Source organism: Hypanus sabinus, chromosome 16, assembly GCF_030144855.1.
Source record: "Hypanus sabinus isolate sHypSab1 chromosome 16, sHypSab1.hap1, whole genome shotgun sequence".
Classification (NCBI taxonomy): domain Eukaryota; kingdom Metazoa; phylum Chordata; class Chondrichthyes; order Myliobatiformes; family Dasyatidae; genus Hypanus; species Hypanus sabinus.
The window spans coordinates 24316284-24343762 of NC_082721.1; the positions used below are offsets into that span (position 1 = coordinate 24316284).

Consider the following 27479-nt stretch of genomic DNA (forward strand, 5'->3'; position numbering starts at 1 on the left):
TGGACAGCATTTTCTTTTCAGACGCTACTGTCAGTCCAGTTCCACCCCCGCAGCATCACTGGCCTTACGAATGAGTTGGTTGATTCTGTTGGTGTCTGCTACCCTCGGCCTGCTGCCCCAGCACACAACAGCAATCATAATAGCACTGACCACCACAGCCTCGTAGAACATCCTCAGCATCGTCCGGCAGATGTTAAAGGACCTCAGTCTCCTCAGGAAATAGAGACGGCCCTGACCCTTCTTGTAGACAGCCTCAGTGTTCTTTGACCAGTCCAGTTTATTGTCAATTCGTATCCCCAGGTATTTGTAATCCTCCACCATGTCCACACTGACCCCTTGGATGGAAACAGGGGTCACTGGTGCCTTAGCCCTCCTCAGGTCCACCGCCAGCTCCTAACGCGTGGTTATTTGAATTTCTGTCACCCTTCTGCCAGCTTGAACCAGTCTGGTTACTCTCCTCTGACCGCTTTCATTACCAAGTCATTTTGCCTGCTCATTGTTTTTTTTTCCACACCATTCTCTGTAAACTCTAGAGACTGTTGTGGGTGAAAACCCCAGGAGATCAGCAGTTTCTGAGACACTCCTTTCCAGTCCTGACAAAGGGTCTAGTCTGAAAAACATGGAATGTTTCATTCCTTCCTATGGATGCTGAGTCCTTCCAGCATTTTGTATTTGTTACTCAGCATTCTGTTACATTTCAGAGTCTAGGAGAGCTGAGTTCCACTCTCTCCTTGTAAGTGGAAGGCCTGGGTTAGCTTAGCACAGGTTCCCAAAGTGGGGTCCATGCACCCCTTGGGTAATGGTAGGGATTCCCTGACTTAGAGAAAGGAAAGCATTCCAATACATCTGTAATTTCCGAAGTTCTACCAAAACAATGTAAATTGTAGATTTGTGACACAGACTATACTTAGCAGGTTCACTTTGTTCGACCACTATTTCTTATGTCATTCTGAAATGTTTGCTGATCTGTGCAGAAAAGGGAATCTAAAACAATCTTCTGTTTGGGTTGCAATGTCAGAAAATAAACAATTCCTTATTGTGAAAGGTTTGATTCACCACAGGACATAAACAGAAAGAGATGTGTCATTAGGTGTGGAGAACAGGATGGAGGCAGATTGCAATTGCAGAAGGCAGAACCTGTGAGGAGGAATTAACTTTTCATGTAAATACATAGTTTGGAACCTGCCTCCACATGTACACCTCCTGCAGAGTGGAAAATAGTTGGAGCAATCACCTGTAATGCTGCCACTATTGTCAATGACACAATCTAAGCCATTGCCGTAGCTTGTGACTTTCACATTATCTCAAGGGTTTCCTTGTATCAACAATTTCGTAACTTTAGAAAGCATCACTTCCTATATAAGATGATGTTTTTTGACACTACTGTTTCAAGCCTCTGCTAAATGCGGAATGCTTCATGCTCTTTCTAGGCTGATGGAAGTGAGGTTAATGAAAACCAGGTATAATGACTTAGTGTAATAGTGCGTGCAGGTAATGCAAACATCTTCGTACTCTCTTACTCACACATACCATAGTCTACAGGAACTTGTGTCAGCCTGTGTTTGCCTGTTGGATGAGACAGGATGTTTCTCCACAGGCTACTTCCTGTATCTCAGTAACTACCTCCAATTGAAGACATGTGGTACCACACGGTAGGCTTATTCAGAAAGTCAGAAGGCATGGGATCCAGGGAAGTTTGGCCAGGTGGTTTCAGAATTGGCTTGCCTGCAGAAGGCAGAGGGTCCTGGGTGGAGGGAGTACATTCGGATTGGAGGGTTATGACTAGTGGTGTCCCACAAGGATCAGCTCTGGGACCTCTACTTTTTGTGATTTTTATCAATGACCCAGATGTGGGGGTAGAAGGGTGGTTTGGCAAGTTTGCAGACGACACAAAGGTTGGTGGTGGTGTGGATAGTGTTGAGGATTGTCGAAGATTGCAGGGAGACATTGATAGGATGCAGAAGTGGGCTGAGAAGTGGCAGATGGAGTTCGACCCAGAGAAGTGTGAGGTGGTACACTTTGGAAGACAAACTCCAAGGCAGAGTACAAAGTAAATGGCAGGATACTTGGGAGTATGGAGGAGCTGCGGGATCTGGGGGTACATGTCCACAGATCCCTGAAAGTTGTCTCACAGGTAGATAGGGTAGTTAAGAAAGCTAATGGGGTGTTAGCTTTCATAAGTCGAGGGATAGAGTTTAAGAGTCGCGGGGTAATGATACAGCTCCATAAAATTCTGGTTAGGCCACATTTGGAGTACTGTGTCCATTTCTGGTCGCCTCACTATAGGAAGGATGTGGAAGCATTGGAAAGGGTACAGAGGAGATTTACCAGGATGCTGCCTGGTTTAGAGAGTATGCATTATGATCAGAGATTAAGGGAGCTAGGGCTTTACTCTCTGGAGAAGAGGATGAGAGGAGACATGATAGAGGTATACAAGATATTAAGAGGAATAGAGTGGAAAGCCAGCACCTCTTCCCCAGGGCACCAGTGCTCAGTACAAGAGGACATGGCTTTAAGGTAAGGGGAGGAAAGTTCAAGGGGGATATTAGAGGAAGGTTTTTTACTCAGTGAGTGGTTGGTGTGTGGAATGCACTGCCTGAGTCAGTGGAGGAGGCAGATACACTAGTGAAATTTAAGAGACTACTAGACAGGTATATGGAGGAATTTAAGGTGGGGGGTTATATGGGAGGCAGGGTTTAAGGGTCAGCACAACATTGTGGCAGAATGGCCTGTACTGTGCTGTATTGTTCTATGTTCTAAGTATAGTCAGCAAACCCCTGACAGTGTGAGGAAAAAAGCGTTTGAAAATCAAGCCCTCAAGCCCTGGCCAGAAAAATTCTCATGGCTTACTAGACAGCAGTGATCCCTCCCTTCCTCTGAGTCAGGGGTTCCCAATCTTAATTATGCCATGGAACCCTACCATTAACCGATGGGTACGTGGACCCCAGTTTGGGAAGCTCTGCTAAGTTAACTCAAGCCTTCCACTCATATGGAGAGAGTGGATAGGTTGAGTTTGCTTTTTCCCAGAGCAGAGGAGGCTGAGGGTAACCTGAATGAGGTATACACAGTATAGGGGAGATAGAGAGTAAGAATATATTTTACCCATGACGAAGGCAAGAGGATTTAGATTTAAGAGGAGAGAACTCATTCCACAAAATGTGGTTGGAATCTGGAATGCGCTGGTGGCAGTAGGCGCCTTTGCAACATTTGAGAAGCATCCAGACAAGAGCTTTGCCAAGGCATTGAAGGCAATGGACTTCACATGGGTAAATGGGATGAGTATAGATGGTTGCAACAGTTGGCATAGAAGGGCCTGTTTCTGCATTGTACTACCCGATGACCTGTATATACAGCAGAAATCACAATGCCCCCAGAGAGGTACCACTCAATGATGCCTCTGAAAAATACTCCAAAGAAACGAATGGGCAGGGATGAGATGCTTTACAGGTTATTCCTATAACTGCGATTCCATTGAAGCTCTGCAGAGAGGGAAATTAACATCACTTGTACTTGTTACTTTGGCTAAAATAAAGCAACTGGTGGGAAGATTGTCAGTGCTCTGTCCTGGCTGAGTTTACACGTTCTCGCGTGGGGTTGGAGAACTGGCTGCATCATGGCCTGGTATGGGAACTCCAGTGCCTTTGAATGGAAAGTCCTACAAAAGGTAGTGGATTTGGCCCAGTGCATCATGGGTAAAGCCCTCCCAACCACAGAGCCCACCTACATGAAACGCTGTCATAGGAAAGCAGCATGCATCATCAAAGACCCTCACCACCCAGGTCCATGCTCTTTACTCACTGCTGCCTTCAGGTTCAAGAACAGTTACTACCCCTCAACCATCAGGCTCTTGAATGAAAGGATAACTACACTCATCTACTGCGATCTCACAACCAATGATCTCACTTTAAGGACTCTTTATCTTGTTATTCCATGCTCTTGTTATTTATTGCTATTTATTTGTATTTGCACAGTTTGTTGTCTCATGTGTTCTGCTTGCCCTTTTATTAATCCAGTTACCATTCGAAAGGTTTGCTGGCTAAGCCCGCAGCAAGAAGAATTGCAGGATTGTTTGCGGTGGTGACGTGTATCTATGATAATAAATTTTACTTTGAGTTTTGAAGAGTTTAGGCTTGTTCGTAGGCATTTTGGCAGATGGTGTTTGGTGGGATGGCCAGAGGATGTCGCAATCTGGCAGGAAATTTCGGGGTAAAATTGGTTCCAGGTGGTGGTGCTGCCAGCCAGCTGCCCAACTTCCATTACATCAGTGGTAACGGGGAATTGGGCAGAGTGGTTCACAGTAGCCAACTGGACAATGTCCAGGTCTAGGTCTGTTCCTTTACAATTCTTCATCTCCCTCTCAGTGCTTAAGGGATAATGGCTGAAGAACTGGGAAAGATCAATCAAGTCTCCGCTGTCATGAATTCCAACCTCAGAAATGTTTTTATTCTTTATCCCTCATCTGCAAAAAAAAAACTGACTACAGGAAAACACTTGTAAAATCCTATTTAATTTGGTTACAGAATAAAGAAGATATTAGAGAAAAACAAAAATTTGACAATCTAAATCATAAAGATTTTCTGATTTAATAGTTTTCATTTTCAAAATCGGATATACAGAACATAGTATAACATCTGAAAAGAGTTATAAAATGGTGGAAGGTAGAGTGAAGTTTATTAATTAAAGCTTCCCATTTGGCAGAACAGTTATGTTTTGAGCTTTGAGTGTTAGGTGCTGACACTTTGATCACAAATCTTCGGTGGGGGAGCCTGTTGAATGCAACGTGAGAGCAAAGCAATTAACAGAACTCACCAAAGCACACTTTAGAAGTCTGTGTGCTGTCTTACACAGCATTATTCCAATATATCATGGTTCCTGGTCAAAGGAACTCCCAGTGCATTCAGAGGAGGCTTCGGAGATCATTCCTCACCCTGAATAGGCAATTTAGGGCACTGGAAAATATTATTTCAAAGAAAGTTTAAGTATAAAATCTCAACCAAAATCTTGATGTTTTCACTGACCTTTTGATGTTTTGGGCCCCATATCTCAGAAAGGATGTGTTGTCATTGGCAAGAGTCCAGAGGAGGTTCACGAGGATGATTCCAGGAATGAAGGGGTTAAGATATGAGGAGTGTTTGGCAGCTTTGGGCCTGTACTCACTGGAATGTAGAAGGATGCAGGGGGATTTAATTGAAACCTACCAAGTGTTGAAAGGACGAGAAAGGGTGGATGTGGAAAGGATATTTCTAATGGTGGGGGCTATCCACTCTCAAAATTCCTCCTTAGAACAGAGGTAAGGATTCGTTTAGTAGTGAATCTGTGGAATGCTCTGCCACAGACTGCGGTGGAAGGAAGTCCGTGGGTAAATTTAAGGTTGATCAGTTTCCTGATCAAAGGATATGGAAAGAAAGCAGGTTTATGAGGTTGAAAGGGATCCAGGATCAAACAATGGAGTGGCAGAGAAGACTTGATGGGCTGAAAGGCCTGATTCTGCACCGATGTCTTACGGACCTATCTTTATTACTGTAAAGAAAATTCAACAGTCATAGCAAAACAAAAGATAAGACACTTGTAGCTAGTTAGAGCTTTGGTTCCTTGGGAGAGACAGTAACATTGCTTTTGGGCAGTCACATACAACAGAAAATCTGCAGATGCTGAAAACCCAAGCAACGCACAAAATGCTGGAGGAACTCAGCAGGCCAGGCAGCATCTATGGAAAAGAGTACAGTCAATCGACCAGGACTGGGGAAAAAAGATGAGGAGTCAGAGCAAGAAATTTGGGGGAGGAGAGGAAGAACCAAAGGTAAAAGGAAAAATGGGTGGGGGGGGGTGGGAAGTAAAGAGCTGGGAAGCTGAGAGCTGACAGAAATACAGGACAGGAGAAGGGGGAATCTGATAGGAGAGATCAGAAAGTCACGGAAGAAAGAAAAGGGTGAGGAGCACCAGAGGAAAGGAAGTGATGGGCTGGAAAGGAGATAAGGTGAGAGGGGAATGGGAATGGTGAAGGAGAGGGGGCAGGGGCATTACCGGAAATTTCAGTAGTTAATGTTCATGCCATCAGGTTGGACGTTACCCAGACGGAGTATAAGGTGTGGCTCCTTAAACCTGAGTGTGGCAGTAGAGGAGGTCGCAGACTGACATGTCGGAATGGATTGGGAAGAGGAATTAAGATGGGTGGCCACTGGGAGATTCTGCTTTTTCTGGCAGATGGAGCATAGGTGCTCAACGAGGTGGTCTCCCAATCTGTCGGGTCTCACCGATATACAGGAAGTCATACTGGGAGCGCCAGATACAGCAGGTGATCCCAAATGACTCATAGGTGAAGTGGTATCTTACCTGGAATGACTGTTTGGGGCCCTGAATGGTAGTGAAAGAGGAGGTGTAGTAATTGTTCCGCTTGCAAGGATGAGTGCCAGGAGGGAGAATGGACAAGAGAATCGCAGGGGGAGTGATCCCTGTGGAAAGTAGAAAGTGGGGGGGAGGGCCCTTTCTTTGGGTATTTGATCCTCCACAATATTCTGCTTGGGAATTTAAACTGGAGGTGGCAGTGCTATTTTTTACGAGGTCGAATTACGAGCTCGACATCAACCCAGCACGGTTGGAGAGCGCGCTCAGGAGCGGTCTGTCACTGGATCGAGCTCAGGAACCTCTGTTTTCGAGCCCGGTGCTGATCTCACTGCACCACCAGCCGACTGAAATGAAGGACATCTCTTTAGTTCTGGAATGAAAAGCCTATCCTGAGAACAGATGTGATGGAGACGGAGGAATTGAGAGAAGGGGGTTGGCGTTTTTACATGTAACAGGATGGGAAGTGGTTTAGTTCAGGTAGCTGTGAAAATCAGTGAGTTTCTAATAGACATCAGCAGATGAGCTGTCTCCAGAGACATTGAGATCAAGAAAGGGGAGAGAGGTGTAAATTTGAAGGCAGGGTGGAAGATGGAGGCAAAGTGGATGAAGTCGACAAGCTCTGCATGGGTGCAGGAAGCAGCACCAATGCAGTCGTCAATGCAGCGTAGGAGAGTGGGGATTGATACCAGTGTAGGCTTGGAACATAGACTGTTCCACATAGCCAACAAACAGGCAGGCAAAACTGGAACCTATGTGAGTGCCCCTGGCTACACCTTTTGTTTGAAGGAAGTGGTAAGAGTCAAAGGAGAAATGATTAAGGGGGAGGACAAGTTCCGCCAGACAGAGAAGTGTGGCGGTGGTGGTGGAGGGGAACTGGTTGGGTCTGATGTCCAGAAAGAAACTGAGAGCTCCGAGGCCTTCCTGGTGGGGGATGTATAGGGACTGGATATCCATTGTAAAAATAAAATGATTGGGGGCCAGGGAACTTGAAATCTTTGAAAAGATCAAGAGTTTGTGAAGTGTCCCAGATGTAGGTAGGGAGGGACTGAACCAGGGGGGATAAAATTGCGTCGGGGTATGCAGATATAAGTTCAGTGGGGCAGGAACAAGCAGAAACAACGGGTCTACCGAGACAAGCAGGTTTGTGGTTCTTTTGGGCATCAGGTCATGATGAAAAAGTTGTTGAGTCCATTGCAGAGAAGGAAATCTCATTCCCGAGGAACTTCTCCCCGTGAAGTAGATCACGTCCAGTTATAGTTTTATTCCCAAGTTTTAAACCATCTGAGTATTTAAGGTAATTGTAATTTTGTTCTTGGTTCTACCTATCAATGTGTTTTATATGAAATGTAATCCACTTTATGTATAGCTGGAGAATAGCAATTTTAGTCCCTAATTGTCGACATTTGAGCCAGGGGAATACCATGTATAATTTAAAAAGCTATAAATAATGAAAAATTGAAGTACAAAATAAAGGAGTGGTTTAAAAGATCATTAATCTGTTTTGAAAGGCATCAGATGTTTTCTTCCTCTACAGATCTAATGTCTGATTTGCCAGGCAATTCCATAAGATAAAACAGCTGAAGTAGGCCATTTGTCCCATCACATTTTCTCCATCATTCAATCATAGCTGAAAGTCATTCTCTCATTTTCTCCTCATTTCCCCAAACTGCCTTACCAATCAAAAACCTATCAATCTCTGCCTTAGATGCACCCAATGACTTGGTCTCCACAGCCCTCTTTGGCAACAAATTCCATGGATTCACTACCCTCTGGCTAAAGAGATTCCTTCTTTTCTTGGTTTAAAAGGACATCCTTTAATCCTTCAGATCCTTGCCTCTCCTACTACAGGAACATCTTGTCTGTGTACAATCTACCCAGGCCTTTCAGAATCTAGTAGGTTTCAATGAGATCGCCCCTCATCCGCAGGTGATGGGCAGGGAGACATCAAGTACATCTCATACATTGCCTTTCATTCCTGGGATCATTCTTGCGAACCACCTCTGGATCCTCTCCAGGACCAGCACATCTTTCCTTAGACATGGGGCCCAAACTTAGCTGAACCTAACTGTTAGAAAACCACACCCACGATGTTTGTGGGATTTTCTCTGCAGATGTGCACTGGATTGTGTGCTTATAGATTGGTTCATGACTAATAATTATTTAACTGTTTTATTCAGTCCTAAATTCCGGATGAAATTTGACTTTTACTTACTGTGTAGGTCCTACAGACTAGGTCCAAGAGGTCAGTCTCTGCATGATGCTGCGTATCCTCAAAGTGCTCCTGAGTAAAGAGACTTCAGTCACCCAAATTGCACAACAAGCTACTTTACTCAGATGGTTTTAAAAAAGGACAGAAAATACCAAATGAATGCTTGAGGGAAATTCCTCTTTGACAAGATTGGGCAGTAGTTCTACCCCTTAAGGGAGTTTTCTGTCAGCTTTAAAGGTTATCAGATCTCCACCAAATGAGATGTTCCTCAATGTGTGGGATGACTGTGGTAGGAGTCTAGAAAACTAATTGCAATTGAGAATCCAGAGGGCCAGAGCAAATACTTCGTAATTCCTTAAAGATTTCACTGTGAAAACTGTTGGTGTGCTTGGTACCTTCCTGGCAAAGGACACCGCCAAGAAAGTCAATAGGCTGGATGGGAGTTAAGGGCAACTTTGAGTTGTTCAGCCACCATACCAGGCCCCTCACCCTTCCACTAGCAAGAGCTGGCCCTCAACATAGAGCAGGCCTCCTGTTGGCTCTACCAACGGCTGAAAATCTACCCTGCAACTGGCACAGCAGGCCTGGAACATAACAGCTTGTTCCATCTTCAGATAGGGCGTCAGTGAATTCTGTCACAACACTAATCCCAGCTGAGAGGCGATTGTCATAACAACTTGCATTTACTTATTTAGCACATTTAACACAGCAAAAGATGTTTTTTTGTGATTGTCAAACTGAAATGAATGTAAGCCACACTTGGAGATATTGGGACAGATGTACAATGGAGGTTGAAGGAGAGGGTTTTAAGGAGAAAGGTTTAAAGAGGTAACTGCAGAGTTTAGGGGTTGGGTAATTGAAGATTGCCGACAGCAGAATGACTGCATCCAGGGAACAAGAGAGAAGTAGGGAGCATAGATCTCTCTAGGGCAGGGATTCAGGGACCTCTTGGTTAATGGCATAAAAAAGGTTGGGAACCCTACTGTAGGGGTTGTCAGGCTGAAGTAGACTACAAAGATGGGCATTGGAGGGATTGGAAAATTTAGATGTCTTCTATGAATTAAACCCACCAGGAACATTGGCACTGTAAATTCATTTCACAGGAAACTAAGTGGAGTGGGAGAGGGGGGATTAGGCTGACAGGATTTAGCCCAGCACAGCTTGATGGGCTGAATGGCCAGGGGAAAATATGAAAGTAAGTTATTTTTGAAACCAGGCTTCACATGAAGATGTGCAAATTCTGCTGGTTAAAATAAAGGCAGAAATCCATAATGTAATGTACTTGCGGCTGGTCAGAAAATGAGCCAGGACCTGGTTACAACAGCATCTGGAAGAAAGCAGGGGCTTCAGGACAAGGATGTTCAACTTTTTACAGATCAGCAGCACCAGAGAATTTGCTTATTTTGTAATCCCTTGCTTTTCATGGTCACGTAATCATTAATGAACCCCACATAACTGTCAGGAAAACCTGGGGCTTTCAAATCCTTCATCTGGCCCGCTGCAGTTCGCTAAAGAGGTTAGGAGAGTGAGTGTTTCTTTAAAAGGTTGAAAGCGCCTCTTGTTGGATTCAAAATGCTGGATTGTGGAAACTGGCCGAAACAAGCCTTCTTGCATAAGTATCAGCAGTGGAAATGTGGCGCCTCAAATTACTTTGTAATCAGGGGAGGGGAAAAATTTAGATCTTTTCCAAATATTGAGAATTGTTACTTGTTCTACCTAAATAATAAAGTATGAAATGTTTCTACTGGCCTTACACTGAGGGATTTATTACCAGCATTTCAGAACTCCTCACCCCATTGATCAAGATCCAAGGGACGTAGTGGTGCGGTGGTTCCAGTTCATTGGTCCTCTGAGCATTCTGATACATCAGCTGAGAGCCCAGGTCTTCATTGACACAGTCACTGATGATCTCCCAGCTCACGGACGGCGCGTGCTCTTGTAGGCACTGGAAGAAAAATGATTCCTCAGAAGTAGGTGCACATGGCTCACTGGGGCATACAATAGTCTGCTGCGGTGGCAGCCTCTCGTTTAATTAGCTCACTCCTTCTGGCAAACACTTGGCCCATTCCATAAATGATAAGAGTGGGATCAGCAGCTAGAGAGTCTCCAGGGCCTCAGACATTGTCTCTGTGCTACCTGATGCTTTGGCCAGTTTTGGACCACCCATGGCTACCTTAAAGCAACAAATGTCTGCACCTTGTCCATCTGCATAAGACATAGCAGGAGAATTAGGCTGTTTGGCCCATTGAGTCTGTTCCACCAATCTATCATGGCTGCTTTATTATCCCTGTCAACCCCATTCTCCTGCCTTCAGCCCATTATCTTTGACGTCTTTACTGATCAAGAATCTTCAGCTTGTTCATCTTGTGCTGTGTCGAATGATGTGGGCAATCACAGTCTTTCCATGATTCTTCTGGGCAGTGTCTTTACAAAACGAGTGACCACTGCCATTACCAATACTCTTCAGAGATCGTCTGCCTGGCATCAGTGGTCACATAACCAGGACTTGTGATATGCACCGGCTGTTCATTCAATCACCCACTACCTGCTCCCATGGCTTCACGTGATCCTTGCAGCATCACCAATAACTTATATAACTGCAATATACGGAGCCTACTCCTAAATTTGATGACCTGGCTGATGTAGGCCAGCATTCTAAACACCTTCTTCCTTACCCTGCCGATCTTCATGGCTGCTTTCAGTGAATTGTGCACTTGTTCTCACTAGTCCCTCTGATCCACGACACTCAACAGTGTCCAGCCATTCACTGTAAAAGTCCTACCCTAGTTGGAATGTCCAAAATGCATCTCCTCACACACTTCCTAAATTGAAATCCATTTTCTGTTCCTCAGCCCATCTCCCCAACAGATCAAGATCTCTTTGCAATCCATTGCAACCCACTACACTATCAACAAGAGCCCTTGATTTTGCATCATCACCCAACTTGACAATACAGAATGCCATGTACATTTGTATCGAAATCATTTACATAAATAAAGATAACAGACATCCAAATACTGACCCCAATAGTCACAGACCTCCAACTGGAGAATTGACGTTCCACAATCACCCTCTGCTTCATATCGTTACGTCAATTCTGAATCCATCTTGCTAGCTCCCCCTGAATCCCAAGTGGCCTAACCTTCCAGATCAGTTTGCCATGCAGAACCTTGTCAAAGGCCATTCTAAAGTCCATTTAGACAAAATCCACTGCCCTACCTTCACATATCCCTTAGTTGCCTCTTCAAAAAGCTCCAAAAGATTTATCAGACATGATCTCTCACACACAAAACCATACTGACCATTCCCGAGCAGGTCTTGACTACCCAAGTGATGGTAGATTGTCCCTCTGAGTTCCCTCCAGTAACCTCCTAACAACTGAACTTTACTCCAAGAGCGGACTGATCTTTGGCTAGATCTTAACTTACCTGCTGTGCTGCAATGAGCACCGTATGGGCAGACTCCATGCAGCAGATCACTGGCAGGTAAGACGACGTGTTCTTCAGGTGATAAATCATACAGCTCTGCCCAAGGAAAAAGACTTGGTGTGAAGGTTACAGGAAATAAGCACTGTGGAACCTCCCTTTAATTAAAATGAAATCAAAATATCTGAGAAACACCCAGTAGATCAGGCAGCACCTGTGGAGAAAGAAACTTTTCAGGCTGATGACCTCTCATCAGAATCTTGAGCCACTGAACAGTCCTTACTTATTTTCAAAAAATATTAATCACTTCCATTGATGAGAAAATCATCCAGTGCAAAATCTGACACTCAGACAATCCCTGAGGGAGTTTCACATCAATTATATCTTTTTCCTGAAATGATGCAAAGTACAAACCCTCCCAAACATTTATATTACTGATGAAAGTACTAATTAGTGTAGAGTTAGTACTTCTACCTATGTCCTTACAAATAGCCATCTTGAGCAGATTCAGGGTAACTCTCCCAGCAAGCTAAAAATTAATGATTTGTGCTGTCTTTTTCCTTTAGTCTTGTATAATCTATGTATAATTGATGCTCTGAGTATTGTTTTCTGAATCTCTGTGATGCTGCTCCAAGTAAGTTTTTCCTCGTTCCTGTAACTCCCCGTACTTGTGCAATCATAAAAAAGTTAACTTGATTTGGAAACATTGGTCCCAAAAGTCTCTTACATGGAATCTATAAAATAACAACTGAAAAACCTTCTCCAATCAAAACCAAAGATGTTATTGACTTACCGAAGATTTTGTTCCAACACTTACTAAAGGCACGAAATGGACATTGAGTAAAAGATGGACAATATCGAGACTGAGGATTGGGGTGATTCTGGCCTCCGCAGCAAGGGGTTAGGATTTAAGATAGCCCTGGAGTGAATTTGGGAAGGGATGACATGGGCTGAGATAATGGAGATGACATATTCACATCTGACTCCCACTGAAACCACTTATTCTTAGTGATCGGAACCCATCTATAGAAATGATACCACTAGCCACATCCTATGGTCCTTGCAGTTTCTGATGCAGCTTGTACACTTACATTGATGAGAAAATCATCCAGTGTCACATTCAATTTTTATTTTTTTACTAAGGCGATGAAAAGTATAACCCCCCCCCTCCAAACATGTATATTACTAATAAAGTAGTAATTAGTGTTCAGAGTTAGTGCCTCTACCTGTGTCCTCACAAATTACCATCTTGAGAGGGTTCAGGGTAACTCACCCAGCAAACTAAAAGGCCCAATCGGCTCTGCAAACCACAGCTGTAAAGTAATGAGTGACATTCACGGTTTTTGGGATTGGCAACTGTTTCCGTGAATGTATCCCCCTGTGGAAGCTGTAGGTTTGCTGAATTGAAAGCTTCCATTCCAGAACTAGCTGGCTGCTAGCCAAGCCGTTACACTGTCACAGCACTTGCATCTAACAACTAGCCTGAGTATGTCTGCATCAGGGCGCTGTTGATCAGATTATTTGAATGATAAAGATTGACTACTAGTCTCTCAATCTACCCTATCTGGATTTTCATGGCTCTGAAGGCGGGTGGATTCGAGGCTGGTGCCGCTGCTGATGACTGATGTGTCGCAGGAGAACGAGGAAGATCGGAAGCGGCTGGCTTGTGTTGGCTGTGTGCCCAGAAAAAGCGACGCAACAGACTTTTAACACCATAAATTAGCACGTTGTTTTGTTGTCACCCCTCTCACTGTGAAATAGGAAAACCTCTTTTTCCCTTATTAGAGAGAGAGCCTGTGGTATGTTGAATTACCGGGTGAACGAGCAGTCTTTGGGGTACTGCAAATCTGTGCCTTTATTGATGTTTTGCTGCACACTTTAGTGCTTGGTGGCGGAGTGGGGGGGGGGGGTCATTGCCTTTTGCTGCTTGTGCGTGGCAGGGGGTGTTGCTAGGGGGGCTTTGGGGTTCTAACGTTTAACTGTCAGTCATTCTTTGGATGTTTTCATGGATGTTTGGGAAGAAAAAGAATTTCAGGATGTATATTGTATACATTTCTCTGACATTAAATGTACCTATTGAAACTTATTGGTACATGTGATAACAATAACCCAATTAGCAAACTCTGAAGGCAAACCAACTGCTGTCCCATCAGTCCACCCTCAATGATCAGCAGTGATGGAAGGCACCACTGGCAGCGACATCCAAAACTGCACATCGATGCTCAACGTTACCTCCAGTGGACGAATGTCTCCCTTCTTGCGTTACAGCTCGAGGGCTGCTGACGCTGCGTAACAGGCTCAGAGAGCTGTGAATGGCGGCGCAGAAGTGCAGCAGTTCATGGAACGCTGTGACAGTGCTGTTAGGAGTTTGTACATTGTCCCCATAATCATGTGGGTGTCCTCCGGGTGCTCCAGTTTCCACCCTCATTCCAAAGCATACGGGTTAGGGTTAGTGAGTTTCGAGGGTGCCACGTTGGTGTCAGAGACCTAGTGAGCAGCCCAGCACAGTCTTTGCTGATTTAACTTGATGAAAAAGACACATTTCGCTATAAATTAGTACTCACATGTGACAAATAAAGCTGATCTTCTCCCTCAATCTCTTTTGCTACCCTAAGAACATGAGAGGTAGGAGGAAGAGCAGATTTTCAAGTTGGCTCGAGTTTGTGATTGATCCTGGCTTAATTTTTCTGCACACTCTCTCTGTCGCTTAATTTCCTTAATATCCAGAAATCAATCTTTAAATGAATTCAGTGGCTGATCACCCAGAGTAGACCGATTCAGCAATTTCTGTCTAAAGAAGTATCATTTCGTTTCTAAATCAGCTACCTCTTTTACTGAGACTGAGTATTAGTTCCAGATTCGCCAACCAAAGAAACATCAGCCCCTGTATCGAGCCTGTCGAGCTGTATTTCCTGAGGTTGCTTTCCTTTCTTTTAACCTGAAGAGAACATAGGCCTAATGTAGTCAATGTTTTTAATGGAGTAAGGCTGCCATCTCTGAATCCAGTCTGTTTAATCTTTAAGTTATTGAAACACATATGAAGCACATATATTCATCCACTGCTTATGTAGTTACAGCCCAGCACAAAATAATATTAGCACAAGTCTCTGAGGGGCACAGCTTGAGGATCGACACATTGGCATAAAGTGTGAGGTATGTGTATGTAAGATAGTTCAATGCTACTGGCACTATTATAGTAAAGCAAACAGTGGTGTAAATATGTGAAAGAGCAGCAATAAAAGATGAAAGGTGCCCAGTGCAGGATGGCGTTTTCAGCAGTCCTCACTATGCATTGCAGGGTCTTGCGATCTGATGCATTGGAATTCCCTTTCCAGATGGTGATGGTGATACCAGGGCATTCTCAGTGCCGTGGTAGAACATAGTGAGAATGGGGTGGGGGGACCTCACTTGCCTCACTCTCCTCAGGAAGTGGGGGTGCGACTGGGCTCTCTTGACTAAAGCAGTGGTGTTGAGGGACCAGGAGAGATCGTCAGTGATGTTGCACTCACCCATGACAAGTGTACCCTGTATTCAATAAACAGACCAAAACTATATACACCATTACAGGTGTGGTCTCCCCGTGGCCCCGTATAATTAAACAAGACATTCTTACTCCTGTATTCTAACCCTCTCTTCTTGTGTAGAACGTTATTGTGAGCCTTCTGAAAATCTGAAAACACCACCTTCAGCAAGTCCTGATGAAGGGTCTTGGCCCAAAAACACCAGCTGTTCACTTCTTTCTCTAGGTGCTGCCTGATCTGCTGAGTTCCTCCAGTAGCATTTGTTGCTCCACAACTATTGACTCCCTTGTAACTATTCTTCCAATCACGCCCTTAACAACCACTGTAGATTAGTCAAACATGATATCCCAGTTCATATATCCAAAATGGTGCTGCTTATTTCTGTTATTTCTAAATATTTTGTTAGTATATCCTTCATTGCAGCTGTCAGGTTCTGATGTAACAGACTTGAGGGGCAGAATGGCCTCTCCTATTCCTGAAAGGTGGGAAGGTTGAGTCACAAGGGAGATGGAGGTGAAGTAATGAAAGGAATTGCAGATATGGAGGGAACATGTTGTATATTGTATAGATCAGCAGGTTGTCCACGTCCAGTCCTGCAGAATGGCTCTGAAACAAATGCCGTGGAGGTATGATAGCTCTCAAACAAGCACTGAGGAGATACAATGGTAGTCAACCAGACACTGAGAAGGTTCAATGGATATCAAACAGGCACTGAGGAAATGCAATGGCTCTCAAAAAGATACTGAGGAGTATCTTTAGCTTCGTTCTTGTGCCCAGTAGCTCAGTAGGCTGGTTGGTGCTTGGGACACAAGGATTGCACGGCTAATCTAAATGACAACGATTCTCGTGGCTATATCATTTACTGCAGCACGTGACTTGTATGTACCTGGATCATGTTTCCTAAACATTCTTTCCTCCCGCATTGACACTGGAACTGCTGGCTCTGGGTGCTCTGGATCACCTGTGGAGTGAAACAAAAGGTGTCTGAGATTCAGAAGCAAGAAGGCATAAGCTTAGTGTAACATCAAATATTCTAAGACAAGATATCATCACAATAAATAAATGCAGTGGCTGGAGATGCCAAGGCACCAATAACTGGTCTGTGCCAATCCTACCTGGTTCGAGTTTTGGGATTGCTTGTAGTCACAGTCAGCCCTGCACTGGGACCGACACTTGGTTTGAAACTGGACACTGAATGGTTTGGGTGGGATTTGGCAAAAGACATGAGCAGGGGAGGGCTCTGTAGTGATGCTTATGAGGATTGGGGATGGGCATTTGGAGGGGGAGGTGATTTAAAAAGGGTCTCTTTGGGATCAGGGATTGATTGGGGAGTATTGGTGTGGACTAGGTGGGATTAGGATTAGGGTTCAGTCGCATTCATCTGTTAGTGACTCGTTCAACTTCCAGCACTGCACTGAGGAGACCAGGATGTCCCAGGAATGCTGAAATCTATTGCTCTGTGAGTACAGCAAGTTCCTCTGCAACACTGCAAACAGTACCTTGGATGGGGGTTGATGTCAACGCATGCACCCTTGCCGCAGAACATGTACCTGGGTGCTTATAGCAGGAAGTGCACTGTTATACTTACAAACTGAAGCAGAATTGGCGCACCATTGTGTTCCACTGAGGTAAAATGTCTGTTTTCAATCAGACAATGCTAAAAAAGATAATGCAGAGCTGGGCTGAGAAGTGGCAGATGGGGTTCAGCCCCGAAAAGTGTGAAGCGATTCACCTGGAAAGTTGAACTCGAAGGCAGAATACAAGTTTAATGGCAGCATGAGGAATGGAGGGGTCTTGGGGTCCACATTCATGGATCTCTCAAAGTCGCCACGCATGTTGACAAAGTTGATAACAGAAGTATGTGTTGGCCTTCACTGAGTTCAAGAGCCACGAGGTAATACTGCAGCTCTACAAAACTGCACTTGGAACATTGTATTCAGTTCTGGTTGCCTCATTATAGGGAGGATATGGAAGCTTTAGAGAGGGTGCTGAGATTTACCAGAATGCTGCACAAATTGGAGAGCTTATAAGGATAGGTTGAGTGAGCTACGGCCTTTCTCTTTGGAGTGAAAGAGGTTAAGAGGTGACATGATAGAGCCGTTAGATGATAAGAGGCATAGGTCGAGTGGCCAGCCAGAGACTCTTTCCCAGGGCACAAAACCAAGGGGCCATAATTTTGACTGGAGAAGGTATAGGGGGAATGTGAGAGCTAATTTGTTTACACAGAGAGTGAGGGTGTGTGGAACATGAAGGTGGTGATAGAGGCAGATACATTAGGGACATTTAAGAGACTCTTAGGCACATGGATGATAGAAAAATGGAAGCCAATGTAGGAGGAAAGGGTTATGTCGTCAAGTCACTTTTTATTGTCATTCCGATCATAACTACTGGTACAGTACATAGTAAAAATGAGACATTTTTTCAGGACCACGGTGTTACATGACATAGTACAAAAACTAGACTGAACTACGTAAAAAACAACACAGAAAAAAAACTACACTAGACTACAGACCTACACAGGACTGCATAAAGTGCACAAAACCGTTCAGGCATTACAATAAATAATAAACAGGACAATAGGGCAGTAAGGTGTCAGTCCAGGCTCTGGGTATTGAGGAGTCTGATAGCTTGGGGGAAGAAACTGTTACATAGTCTGGTCGTGAGAGCCCGAATGCTTCAGAGCCTTTTCCCAGATGGCAGGAGGGAGAAGAGTTTGTATGAGGGGTGCGTGGGGTCCTTCATAATGCTGTTTGCTTTGCGGATGCAGCGTGTAGTGTAAATGTCCGTAATGGTGAGAAGAGAGACCCCGATGATCTTCTCAGCCGACCTCACTATCCACTGCAGGGTTTTGCGATCCGAGATGGTACAATTTCCGAACCAGGCAGTGATGCAGCTGCTCAGGATGCTCTCAATACAACCCCTGCAGAATGTGATGAGGATGGGGTGTGGGAGATGGACTGAAATCGATCTTAGGGTAGGTTAAAAGACTGACAACATTGTGGGCTGAAGAATCTGCATGGTGCTGGAATGTTCTATGTTCTGCATCAAAGAACATAGATTGGGAAATCAGTTAAGTTGTGTGCTGCCTTTAAAAAAATTTTCAGTGACTAAAGGGACTTGGATTGAATTAGTGAGGAAGAGGAGGTCTCGGACAGGATCAAGTAATCGTTATAGGGAGTCAATAACTTGGTAATGAACCAAATGTTTTATTTTTATTCCAAGGCAATTTATAAAATTACAATATTTAAAAGATGCTTTGATAATATTTAAAAGGTATTTGGATAGAAAAGAAGTAGAGGGATATGGGCATAAAAGAGAAAATTGGTAAGTTGGAATGTTGGTAACTTTCTTGGCCAGCTAGGATGAGTCAGGCCTTTCTGTTCTATCACTCTATAACATTTAAAAATATTATTAGACAAGTCTGTTGTGGGAATGAGGTTTCTGATGTATGGAGACATGAGTTTCAAGGAAGAAGGAACAGGTTGATTAGACAGCAAAGGCCCTATTTAGCTAGGAGCAGGCTTCCGACAGGAAGGACTGCTGGCTGGGAAGGGGCAGGTGAAAACATGCAACCATGAAATTGGAAGAAAATGGAAAGTGAAAGTCAGAGAGTAGCAAGGACTGGGTAACAAACAGCCAAGGAGCACAAATGTAAAATAACCCTTTACAATAAAGTGAATAGAAAAATGAGTAATAGCAAATTAAGCAGCTTGAGGAGCAATAAGCTTGTAAATCAAAACAATTTTTTGGAACAAGGTAATTAATTTCTGGACTGTGTTTAGGATAAGAGGGAGTACCAACAGGAATTTGCAAAATTGATCAAGTCTGATGAACCTGATAGAGCCTTTTGATGGGGTAACTACCTTAGTGAGTTTTAGGAGCAGTTGGTGGGTATTCCATCTGGGATTTCAATTTGACTTCCCATTCCGACATATCGGTTTATGGCCTGCTCAGCTGCCGCGATGAAGCCACACTCAGGTTGGAGGAGCAACACCTTATATTCTATCTGGGTAGCCTCCAACCTGATGGATGAACATCAATTTCTCTAACTTACAGTAATTATGCTCCCCTACACTCACAGGAGACCTTACCCACGCCCAAGATTACGGCTGCACAGGTGAAAGGTCAACTGAGGAAGATCTGTACCAGCAAGGCGGCTGGACCGGATGGACTATCCCCACGATTACTGAGGGTCTGTGCGTCTGAGCTGGGAGAACCCCTACAGCACATCTTCAACATGAGCCTGGAGCAGAGAAGGGTACCCAGACAGTGGAAAACATCCTGTATTGTCCCGGTACCGAAGAAACCACAACCAAGGGAGATGAATGACTTCAGACCTGTTGCTTTGACGTCGCACGTGATGAAGACCATGGAGCGGCTGATAATACAGAATCTGAGGCCACAAACCAGGCACACCCGGGATCCTCTTCAGTTAGCGTATCAGGAGAAGGTGGGAGTGGAGGATGCTATCACGTACTTGCTGCACAAATCCCTCTCTCACCTGGACAGGGTCAGTGGTGCTGTGAGGATTACATTCCTGGACTTCTCTAGTGCCTTTAACACCATCCAGCCCAGGATCTTAAGGCACAAACTAATGGAGATGGGAGTAGACTCACACATGGTGGCTTGGATAATGGACTACTTGACAGACAGACCTCAGTTTGTGCGGTTGGGAGACTGTAGGTCTGACATGGTGGTCAGCAGCACAGGAGCGCCGCAGGGGACCGTGCTCTCTCCGGTCCTGTTCACCCTGTACACATCAGACTTCCAATATAACTTGGAGTCCTGCCATGTGCAGAAGTTCGCTAATGACACGGCCATAGTGGGGTGTGTCAGGAATGGTCAGGAGGAAGAGTATAGGAAACTGATACAGGACTTTGTGATATGGTGCAACTCAAACTACCTGCGTCTCAATATCACCAAGACCAAGGAGATGGTTTTGGACTTTAGGAGATCTAGGCCTCATATGGAGCCAGTGATCATTAATGGAGAATGTGTGGAGCAGGTTAAGACCTACAAGTATCTGGGAGTGCAGTTGGACGAGAAGCTAGACTGGACTGCCAACACAGATGCCCTGTGCAGGAAAGCACAGAGTCGACTGTACTTCCTCAGAAGGCTGGGGTCATTCAATGTTTGTAGTGAAATGCTGAAGATGTTCTATCGGTCAGTTGTGGAGAGCGCCCTCTTCTTTGTGGTGGCGTGCTGGGGAGGCAGCATTAAGAAGAGGGATGCCTCACGTCTTAATAAGCTGGTAAGGAAGGCGGGCTCTGTCGTGGGCACAGAACTGGAGAGTATGACATCGGTGGCAGAGCGGAGGGCGCTGAGTAGGCTACGGTCAATCATGGAAAACCCTGAACATCCTCTGCACAGCACCATCCAGAGACAGAGAAGCAGCTTCAGCGGCAGGTTGCTGTCAATGCAATGCTCCTCAGACAGGATGAAGAGATCATTACTCCCCAACGCCATTCGGCTCTACAATTCAACCACCAGGGGCAAGACATGTTAAAGTGCCGGGGTTAGGACTGAGCTTAAGTTACCACTCAATGCACTTCAGTAAACTATTTAAGAACTTTTTAAAAGCTATTTATTAATGCTTTTTGGGTGGGTGATTTTAGATGCATATCATATTTATACTGAGTTAAATACTGTATGTAATTAGTTTTGCTATAATAAGTGTATGGGACACTGGAAAAATGCTGAATTTCCCCTTGGGGATGAATAAAGTATCTATCTATCTATCTATCTATCTATCTCTATCTATCTATGTCTGTTTCCCTCTCTCACCTTATCTCCTAGTGCCCATCACCTCCCTCTGGTGCTCCACCTCCTTCATTTTCTTCCATGGTCTTCTACCTTCTCCTGTCAGATACCCCCCTTCTCCAGCCCTGTATCCCTTTCACCAATCAACTTCCCAGCTCTTTACTCCAGCCCTCCCCCTCTCATGGTATCACCTATCACCTCCCACCTTGTACTTTTTCCTCCTTTACCCTCAACTGACTTCTCTTTCTTTCTAGTCTTGAAGAAGGGTCTTGGCCTGAAACGTCAACAGTCTACTCGTGTCCATAGATGCTGCCGGGCCTGCTGAGTTTCTCCGTTATCGTGTGTGTGTGTGTTGCTTTGAATTTCCAGCAGATTTTCTCATGTTTGTGTTTCTCATGTTTATATATGGATATTGTTCATGTGAATTTTTGTAAGCATATAATACTGTCCTGTGGAAGAGACTTATTATAGAGAAGGAAAATTATCTGTTAGTTTCGGAACTTGGCTGAGGAGGACGAGACGGAATGGATGGGAATGCTCACGAGCAGGATGAGGCTAATGGTGTTCCATAAGCGAACTCAAACATTAACTTACTGATAAATAAAGTAAAATGTTGAATAGAAAGCCATAAAGCCAAGCCCAAACTGGGTACAAGCAAGTAACCGTGGTGCGACTGTGCAATATAGCATTAAAACTTAGGGTGATGTCAAACAATTAAGCCAATGGGTTTCACTATTGACAGATCTAAGGCCACTTACTTTGGATCTAAGAGGGACAGGGCATGGTCCTTTATAAATGGCAAAAATATTGGAGCAATGAAGGTTTGAGATTTACCCTGGGTGCTGGAACAAGCAACTACGGTAGGTCATGGATTTTGGCCTTCCTGCAGTGAATGGACTGAGGCTTTGTTCCAGCTACAAAGAGATCCGATTAGACCATATCCAAGCACTGTGAGTTGATAATGGTTACTACATCTTTGCTTGTGGGTAAAGGAGAGGAGGAAGGGGTAGGGTTGGAGAGCTGAGGACAGGAGGGAGAAGGGAGTCAAAGCTGATACTGATCAATGCAAGAGAGTTGATTAGAATAAATTTGAAAGTTTGGTGATGAATTATCAGGCAGGTCTTGCTTCTTCCAAGACCTGTAAGTAACGAGATGTCTTGTGCATCCCTACTCCCTCCCTGTCCCCCTCATTTCCCAGTTCCAACTCCCCTCATTCCCTAGAACTGCAGAGTGTCCAGATTGGTTGGATTCAGTTAGAGCTTTAGAGATCCCCAGAACTTAAACTTGTAGCTCGTGGCTTGTGGGAGCTCAGCAAATGTTGATTGCAGGGTCAGCCTGACCCAAAGAGCACTTTTTTAAAACTGTTATTTGTTTCAGATTTGAGCACGTTCCAATAAAAGACCAGGAGTTTGTGTCAACCAGCTTATCTCAGCATAACCAATGTGCAATAAAAACTGGACAAAGTGGCATTAGGACAGAAATAATATTTAAAATGTTATTCCACATATAAGTCCCCCAAACACTTTAATTAGATTTTCACCTTTAACATTCCTTCTTTCTCTATGCCAGCCCAGGTGCCTTGGTTAGATTGCAGCTTGTACCTTGCTCCCAAGTATCTGTTATTCCAGCTGGCATCCCACTCAATGATCTAATTAGTTTTGATGTTCCAATAATGTCTGCTCTCACCAGAAAATTAGATCTAGTGCAATTTTCTTCGTCTGCAGCTTATCGTGATATAAACATCCTTTTATCCCAGCGGCAGGAAACCTGGCTGTTATTGTGAATGTCTGACTGCAGCTGTCGGTTGAGCTGACAGCCTGCAGCAACTGAAGTGCAAGGCGTTACCTCAGCATTGCCAAATGGAATGAGGGTGACGTTCAGAAACTCCTTCATCCTTGCCCAGGTCGGGCAGAGTTCATTTTCCATAAACGCACGGCAGTCGGGACACAGGGTCTCGTAGAATAATCTGATGTGCACAGGCGGCCATCTTCCAGTTTCTGCAGGCGTACACCTGCTCTCACCCTAGAGGGGCAGAAGAAAGAGAATGAGTGATGCCCATATTGAGGCTTCCCTGGCGCGCGAGATGGTCCAAATCCTGGCTCCCAGGCCACTGGTACAATTTCTGCTCCGGACAGGAGAGCCACAGGTGGCCAAACCAGGGCCTGAGTTACAAAGCAGTAAAACATTAAATGTACTCACTGCCCAGAGAGACAGAATCAGCAACCCCACCAGAGAGTTCATCCTGCCAGCAACATCTCTCAGTTGTCTGATGCCCAGCCTGTGACCTGCACGTAATCAAATGTAAATACCGATCACTGATAGAAACCACATTGACCTTGAAATCGTTTTGTCCAGATTGCATTGGTATCAGGATGATTAACTTACAAAAGGGATTCCATGTACATGCCTGTGAATTATTCACCAAAAATCGATTCTCTTACACAGTGTGGGGCTGTGGGTTAAGTATGGTCTTTCGTGACCAGGCAAGCTCCAGTGCAGGATCACACCCAGTCTTCCCCTTGTATCCGTCCATTTGAGAAAGGTCAGGCAATTTCAGGGACTCCACAATGTCTCTCAGCTCAACAGTTTCAACCACCTCAACCTCGTTATCTCTGACAGTTTCTCCAGGTCACCATTGCCCACTCTGTCCAACTGTTCATTGCTCAGATCCTATAACTCCAGACCTTGTCTCTCCCCAATACTTCATTTTGAAATGCATGTTCATGGTCTCTTCACTCCCAGATCTCATTCCACACCGGGCAATCTAGTTCCATTTCAATGGTTCAATGGTTCAATTTAATGTCAGAACAGGTACACAATATAGAACCTGAAATTCTTCCTCTTTGCAGACATCCTTGAAACAGAAAATGTTAGAAACCCAAATCCCCCTCTGCCTCCCGTGCAGAGGCAGCAACAAAAGCACCAACTTTCCCCTTCCCCCCCTCCAATTGCTCCAGCAAAAGCATCTGCCTCCCCCCCATGCCAGCAATAGCAAAGCCCCGGAGACCATGGTCTAGGGTTCATCAGAAACTACTGTCCATCTCCACACTTCGACATCTCAGACAGGCCTTCTCTCTCACTAACGAGGGACAGAGACATATTGCTCCTGCAACAGCGAGAGGGGAGACAAATAGCTCGCTGTTACAATCTGCCGCGTTGCTTGTCTGAGTTCCCTGGCCTGAGTACTAACACACTCACTCACCATCGAGAGAGAGGGAGAGAGATCACTGGAGTGCAGGGGACCTCTTCCGACAGCAGCGTACACCACCTGCTGCCTCAGTCTCCCCCAATGGTTCAGCGAGGAATCAAGTCGTCCACAGTGCTGCACTCCGAAGGCGCTCGTCTTCCAGCCGCGCCTGGAGATATCAAAACGCCTGGCTGCTTGGCGGGTCTGAGAGCGAGAACCCACCGCTCGTGAAGAACTGTGGTCTGAGCTGCAGCTGTGGATCGTGGACCCCGGCCGTGAGTTTTTGATTCATTTTGTAGCTGCCCATGGAAGGCTTCGGGGACAGGAGGAAGAGTCAAGCATTCAGTTCTTTAGAGCAACAATGGTTCTTGCTCCAGTAGAATATTTGTGTTTCTTGAGCAAGGGACACACTGCCAAAGGAAATCAATGGGTCAGCCAGCATCTGTGAGGGGAAAGGAATTGTCTGCATTGCAGGTCAAGAACATGCTTTAGGAATAATGATGAGTCTGCACTGCTCCATTTTACTATTGATGGTGAGGATCCACAAGTACCTGGGGATGCACCTGGAAGACAGACTTGAGTAGGGCACCAACACAGAGGCTGTGTACAAGAAGGGCCAGAGTCGCCTCTACTTCCTGAGGAGACTGAGGTCCCTTGGAGTATGCAGGCCTCTCCTTCGCATGTCCTACCATAGTCTGTTGTCGACAGTACAATCATCTGTGCGGTGGTGTGCTGGGCAATGGCATTAACATGGGTGATGCCAACAGGCTCAATAAACTGATTAGAAAGGCTGGCCCTGTTATAGGAGTCAAACTGGACACACTGGAGGCTGTGGTAGAACAAAGGACCCTATGGAAAATCCTGACAATTCTGGACAATGTTTCTCACCCTCTGCATGCCACCTTGGCTGAACAGAGGAGCACTTTTAGCAGTAAATTAAGACAATTGCACTGCTCCAAAGAGTGGTAAATGAGGTCATTCTTACCCTTAGCCATTAGGCTTTATAACGAGTCAACCCATAGCCGGGGAAGTGATGAGTCCCTCCTGCTAGACTGTTTGAGGTAACTTATTTTTTATTCTTTCTACTGTGACACTACAATTTCCTTTGGGATCAATAATGTATCTACCTATACAATGTGCATGAACTAATCTCTAAGTTATTGATTTGTTTCCCAATAAATATATCAATCCTCACAAAGTTTTATTGCAATGTGGACGTAAAATATATTTCAGTTCCCCTTTTGAAGTTTGCTTTCTTCTGGTGGACCCATGGATATCTTTGATTCTCAACAGTTCCCTCCTAAAATCTAAGTTTTTTTCTCTCTTAAATGTGTATTATCTTAATTGTTGGACCTGATGATGTTTTGATCCAGAGATTCTTCAGAAGCCATGAATGAGGCATAAAATGTGATGGTTATGGCTGTTTTTAGTAGCGGTTCATAACAAAGAAAATAACAGAAACCAACTCATACTACTGTATGGGAGGGAGAGAACAAATAACAAAAAGAAAGAAAAAATGGGAACAAGCAAACAAAGAAGTAGTGGTTGTCTTACAAAAGCTAGACAGATGACATGATGTTCCATTATAAGAAATAATATTAAATAGTCAGGTTATGTGGTGTGACACCAGCTACTGAGAAACTTCTACAAGAGTACAGAATTAGTAATGCTACAATTACTGAAAATTCACTGAACAATTCAAATGTTTAGGTGATTATATTAAATTATAAGCAACCATAAGAGAAGTTAAAATACAAAAAAATAACAATTTTACCCTCTAATCCAGTGGTTCCCAACGTGGGGCGTATGCCCCACAGGGGGGTAATTTGATTTTTAAGGGGGGCAATTCGAGAATGAGTTATTAACAGTGAATTTTTTCTAGTAAGTCTGTGTGAGTATGAGTGTGTGTGCGCGAGTTAATACATATGTGTATATACAGTATGCATACATAAAAATACTTGTGTGTCTGTACATGTGTAATTGCGTATGTACTGTATATATAGTGTATCACCATCATTACAACCATCAAATGGCTTTCATAATTAAATTAATGAATTGACTGATGTAGGAAGGAAAGAATGAACAAGTCCAAACGCATAAGAAACTCGTACAAGGTCGCGCCAATGCTGCTTTTTGCAGTAGCTTTCGGTTCTTGGTGGTGTGAAGGTGTGTACATTGCGTCATCTCTTTTAAACGGTGTATCTGTCTTTGTATGCTGTAGAAACGAATCGGCATTGTTTTATTTATTTATTATTATTATTATTATTATTATTTTAATATCTCTTAATGTTCTTTTTTTTACAATTTCTTAGAAATTTCTTCCTCAGAACGTTAACAGTCCTTTGGTTCTTTTATTTTTCTCTTTCATGAATGCCATGTTCTTTGGAAGCTTGTTTAAACCAGGTTAATGGTCTTTTAGGCTTCCTCCAGGTGAATAGGAGTTCACTTTTTGAATAATAAGAATTATATATCACCACAAGGGGCATCAGGATTTTAGAGGTGATTAGGCGGGGCATAGCCAAAAAAAGGTTGGGAACCACTGCTCTAATTCAACATGTTATCATGACACTATTTCTTGAGTTTAATTTGAATGTTGTGAGCATTATAGTCAGCCGCCATCTGGTGGCACTCTCAGCTTCTCTTCTGACTTCCTTCTGACTTCATTTCCATTGGAATTGCACAACTTCCATCAATCACTACTTTCATCAGTCATGGTTTTCATCAATCATGGTTTCCATCAGTTATAATTTCCATCAATCACAGTAATTTATAAGCAATGAAGGACACTTTTTGCCTATTGAAATTACAAAATATTAACTAAATGATTCAATTTTATCCAAGTTATTATTGTGCAATGTGACAGAATAAATTAAAGCATAGTTTATTGTCCTAAAATGATTCCAGTTTCAACCTATTCTTGCATATACAATTTTGGTTAATTTGTTGTTTATTTTATTTACTTGCGTTGTCCTTTGATATGCAGCAAACCCTAGTGACATGCTTTTCCTCATTTCCTTTTCGATAGGAACCAT

General features: G+C 44.1%; 1 protein-coding gene across 1 annotated transcript; it reads right to left on the reverse strand.

Moving 5' to 3' along the window:
• Window positions 1-4619: 4619 nt before the first annotated feature.
• On the reverse strand, window positions 4620-27479 carry LOC132406581 (gamma-interferon-inducible lysosomal thiol reductase-like). Its single transcript, XM_059992400.1, has 8 exons — window positions 27408-27479; window positions 24463-24651; window positions 23106-23282; window positions 16387-16461; window positions 11983-12078; window positions 10347-10499; window positions 8558-8626; window positions 4620-4766 (listed from the first exon to the last, which is right to left on the reverse strand). Exons 1-8 carry the CDS (start codon window positions 27477-27479, stop codon window positions 4725-4727), a joined length of 873 nt encoding a protein of 290 aa, XP_059848383.1. The 3' UTR covers window positions 4620-4724.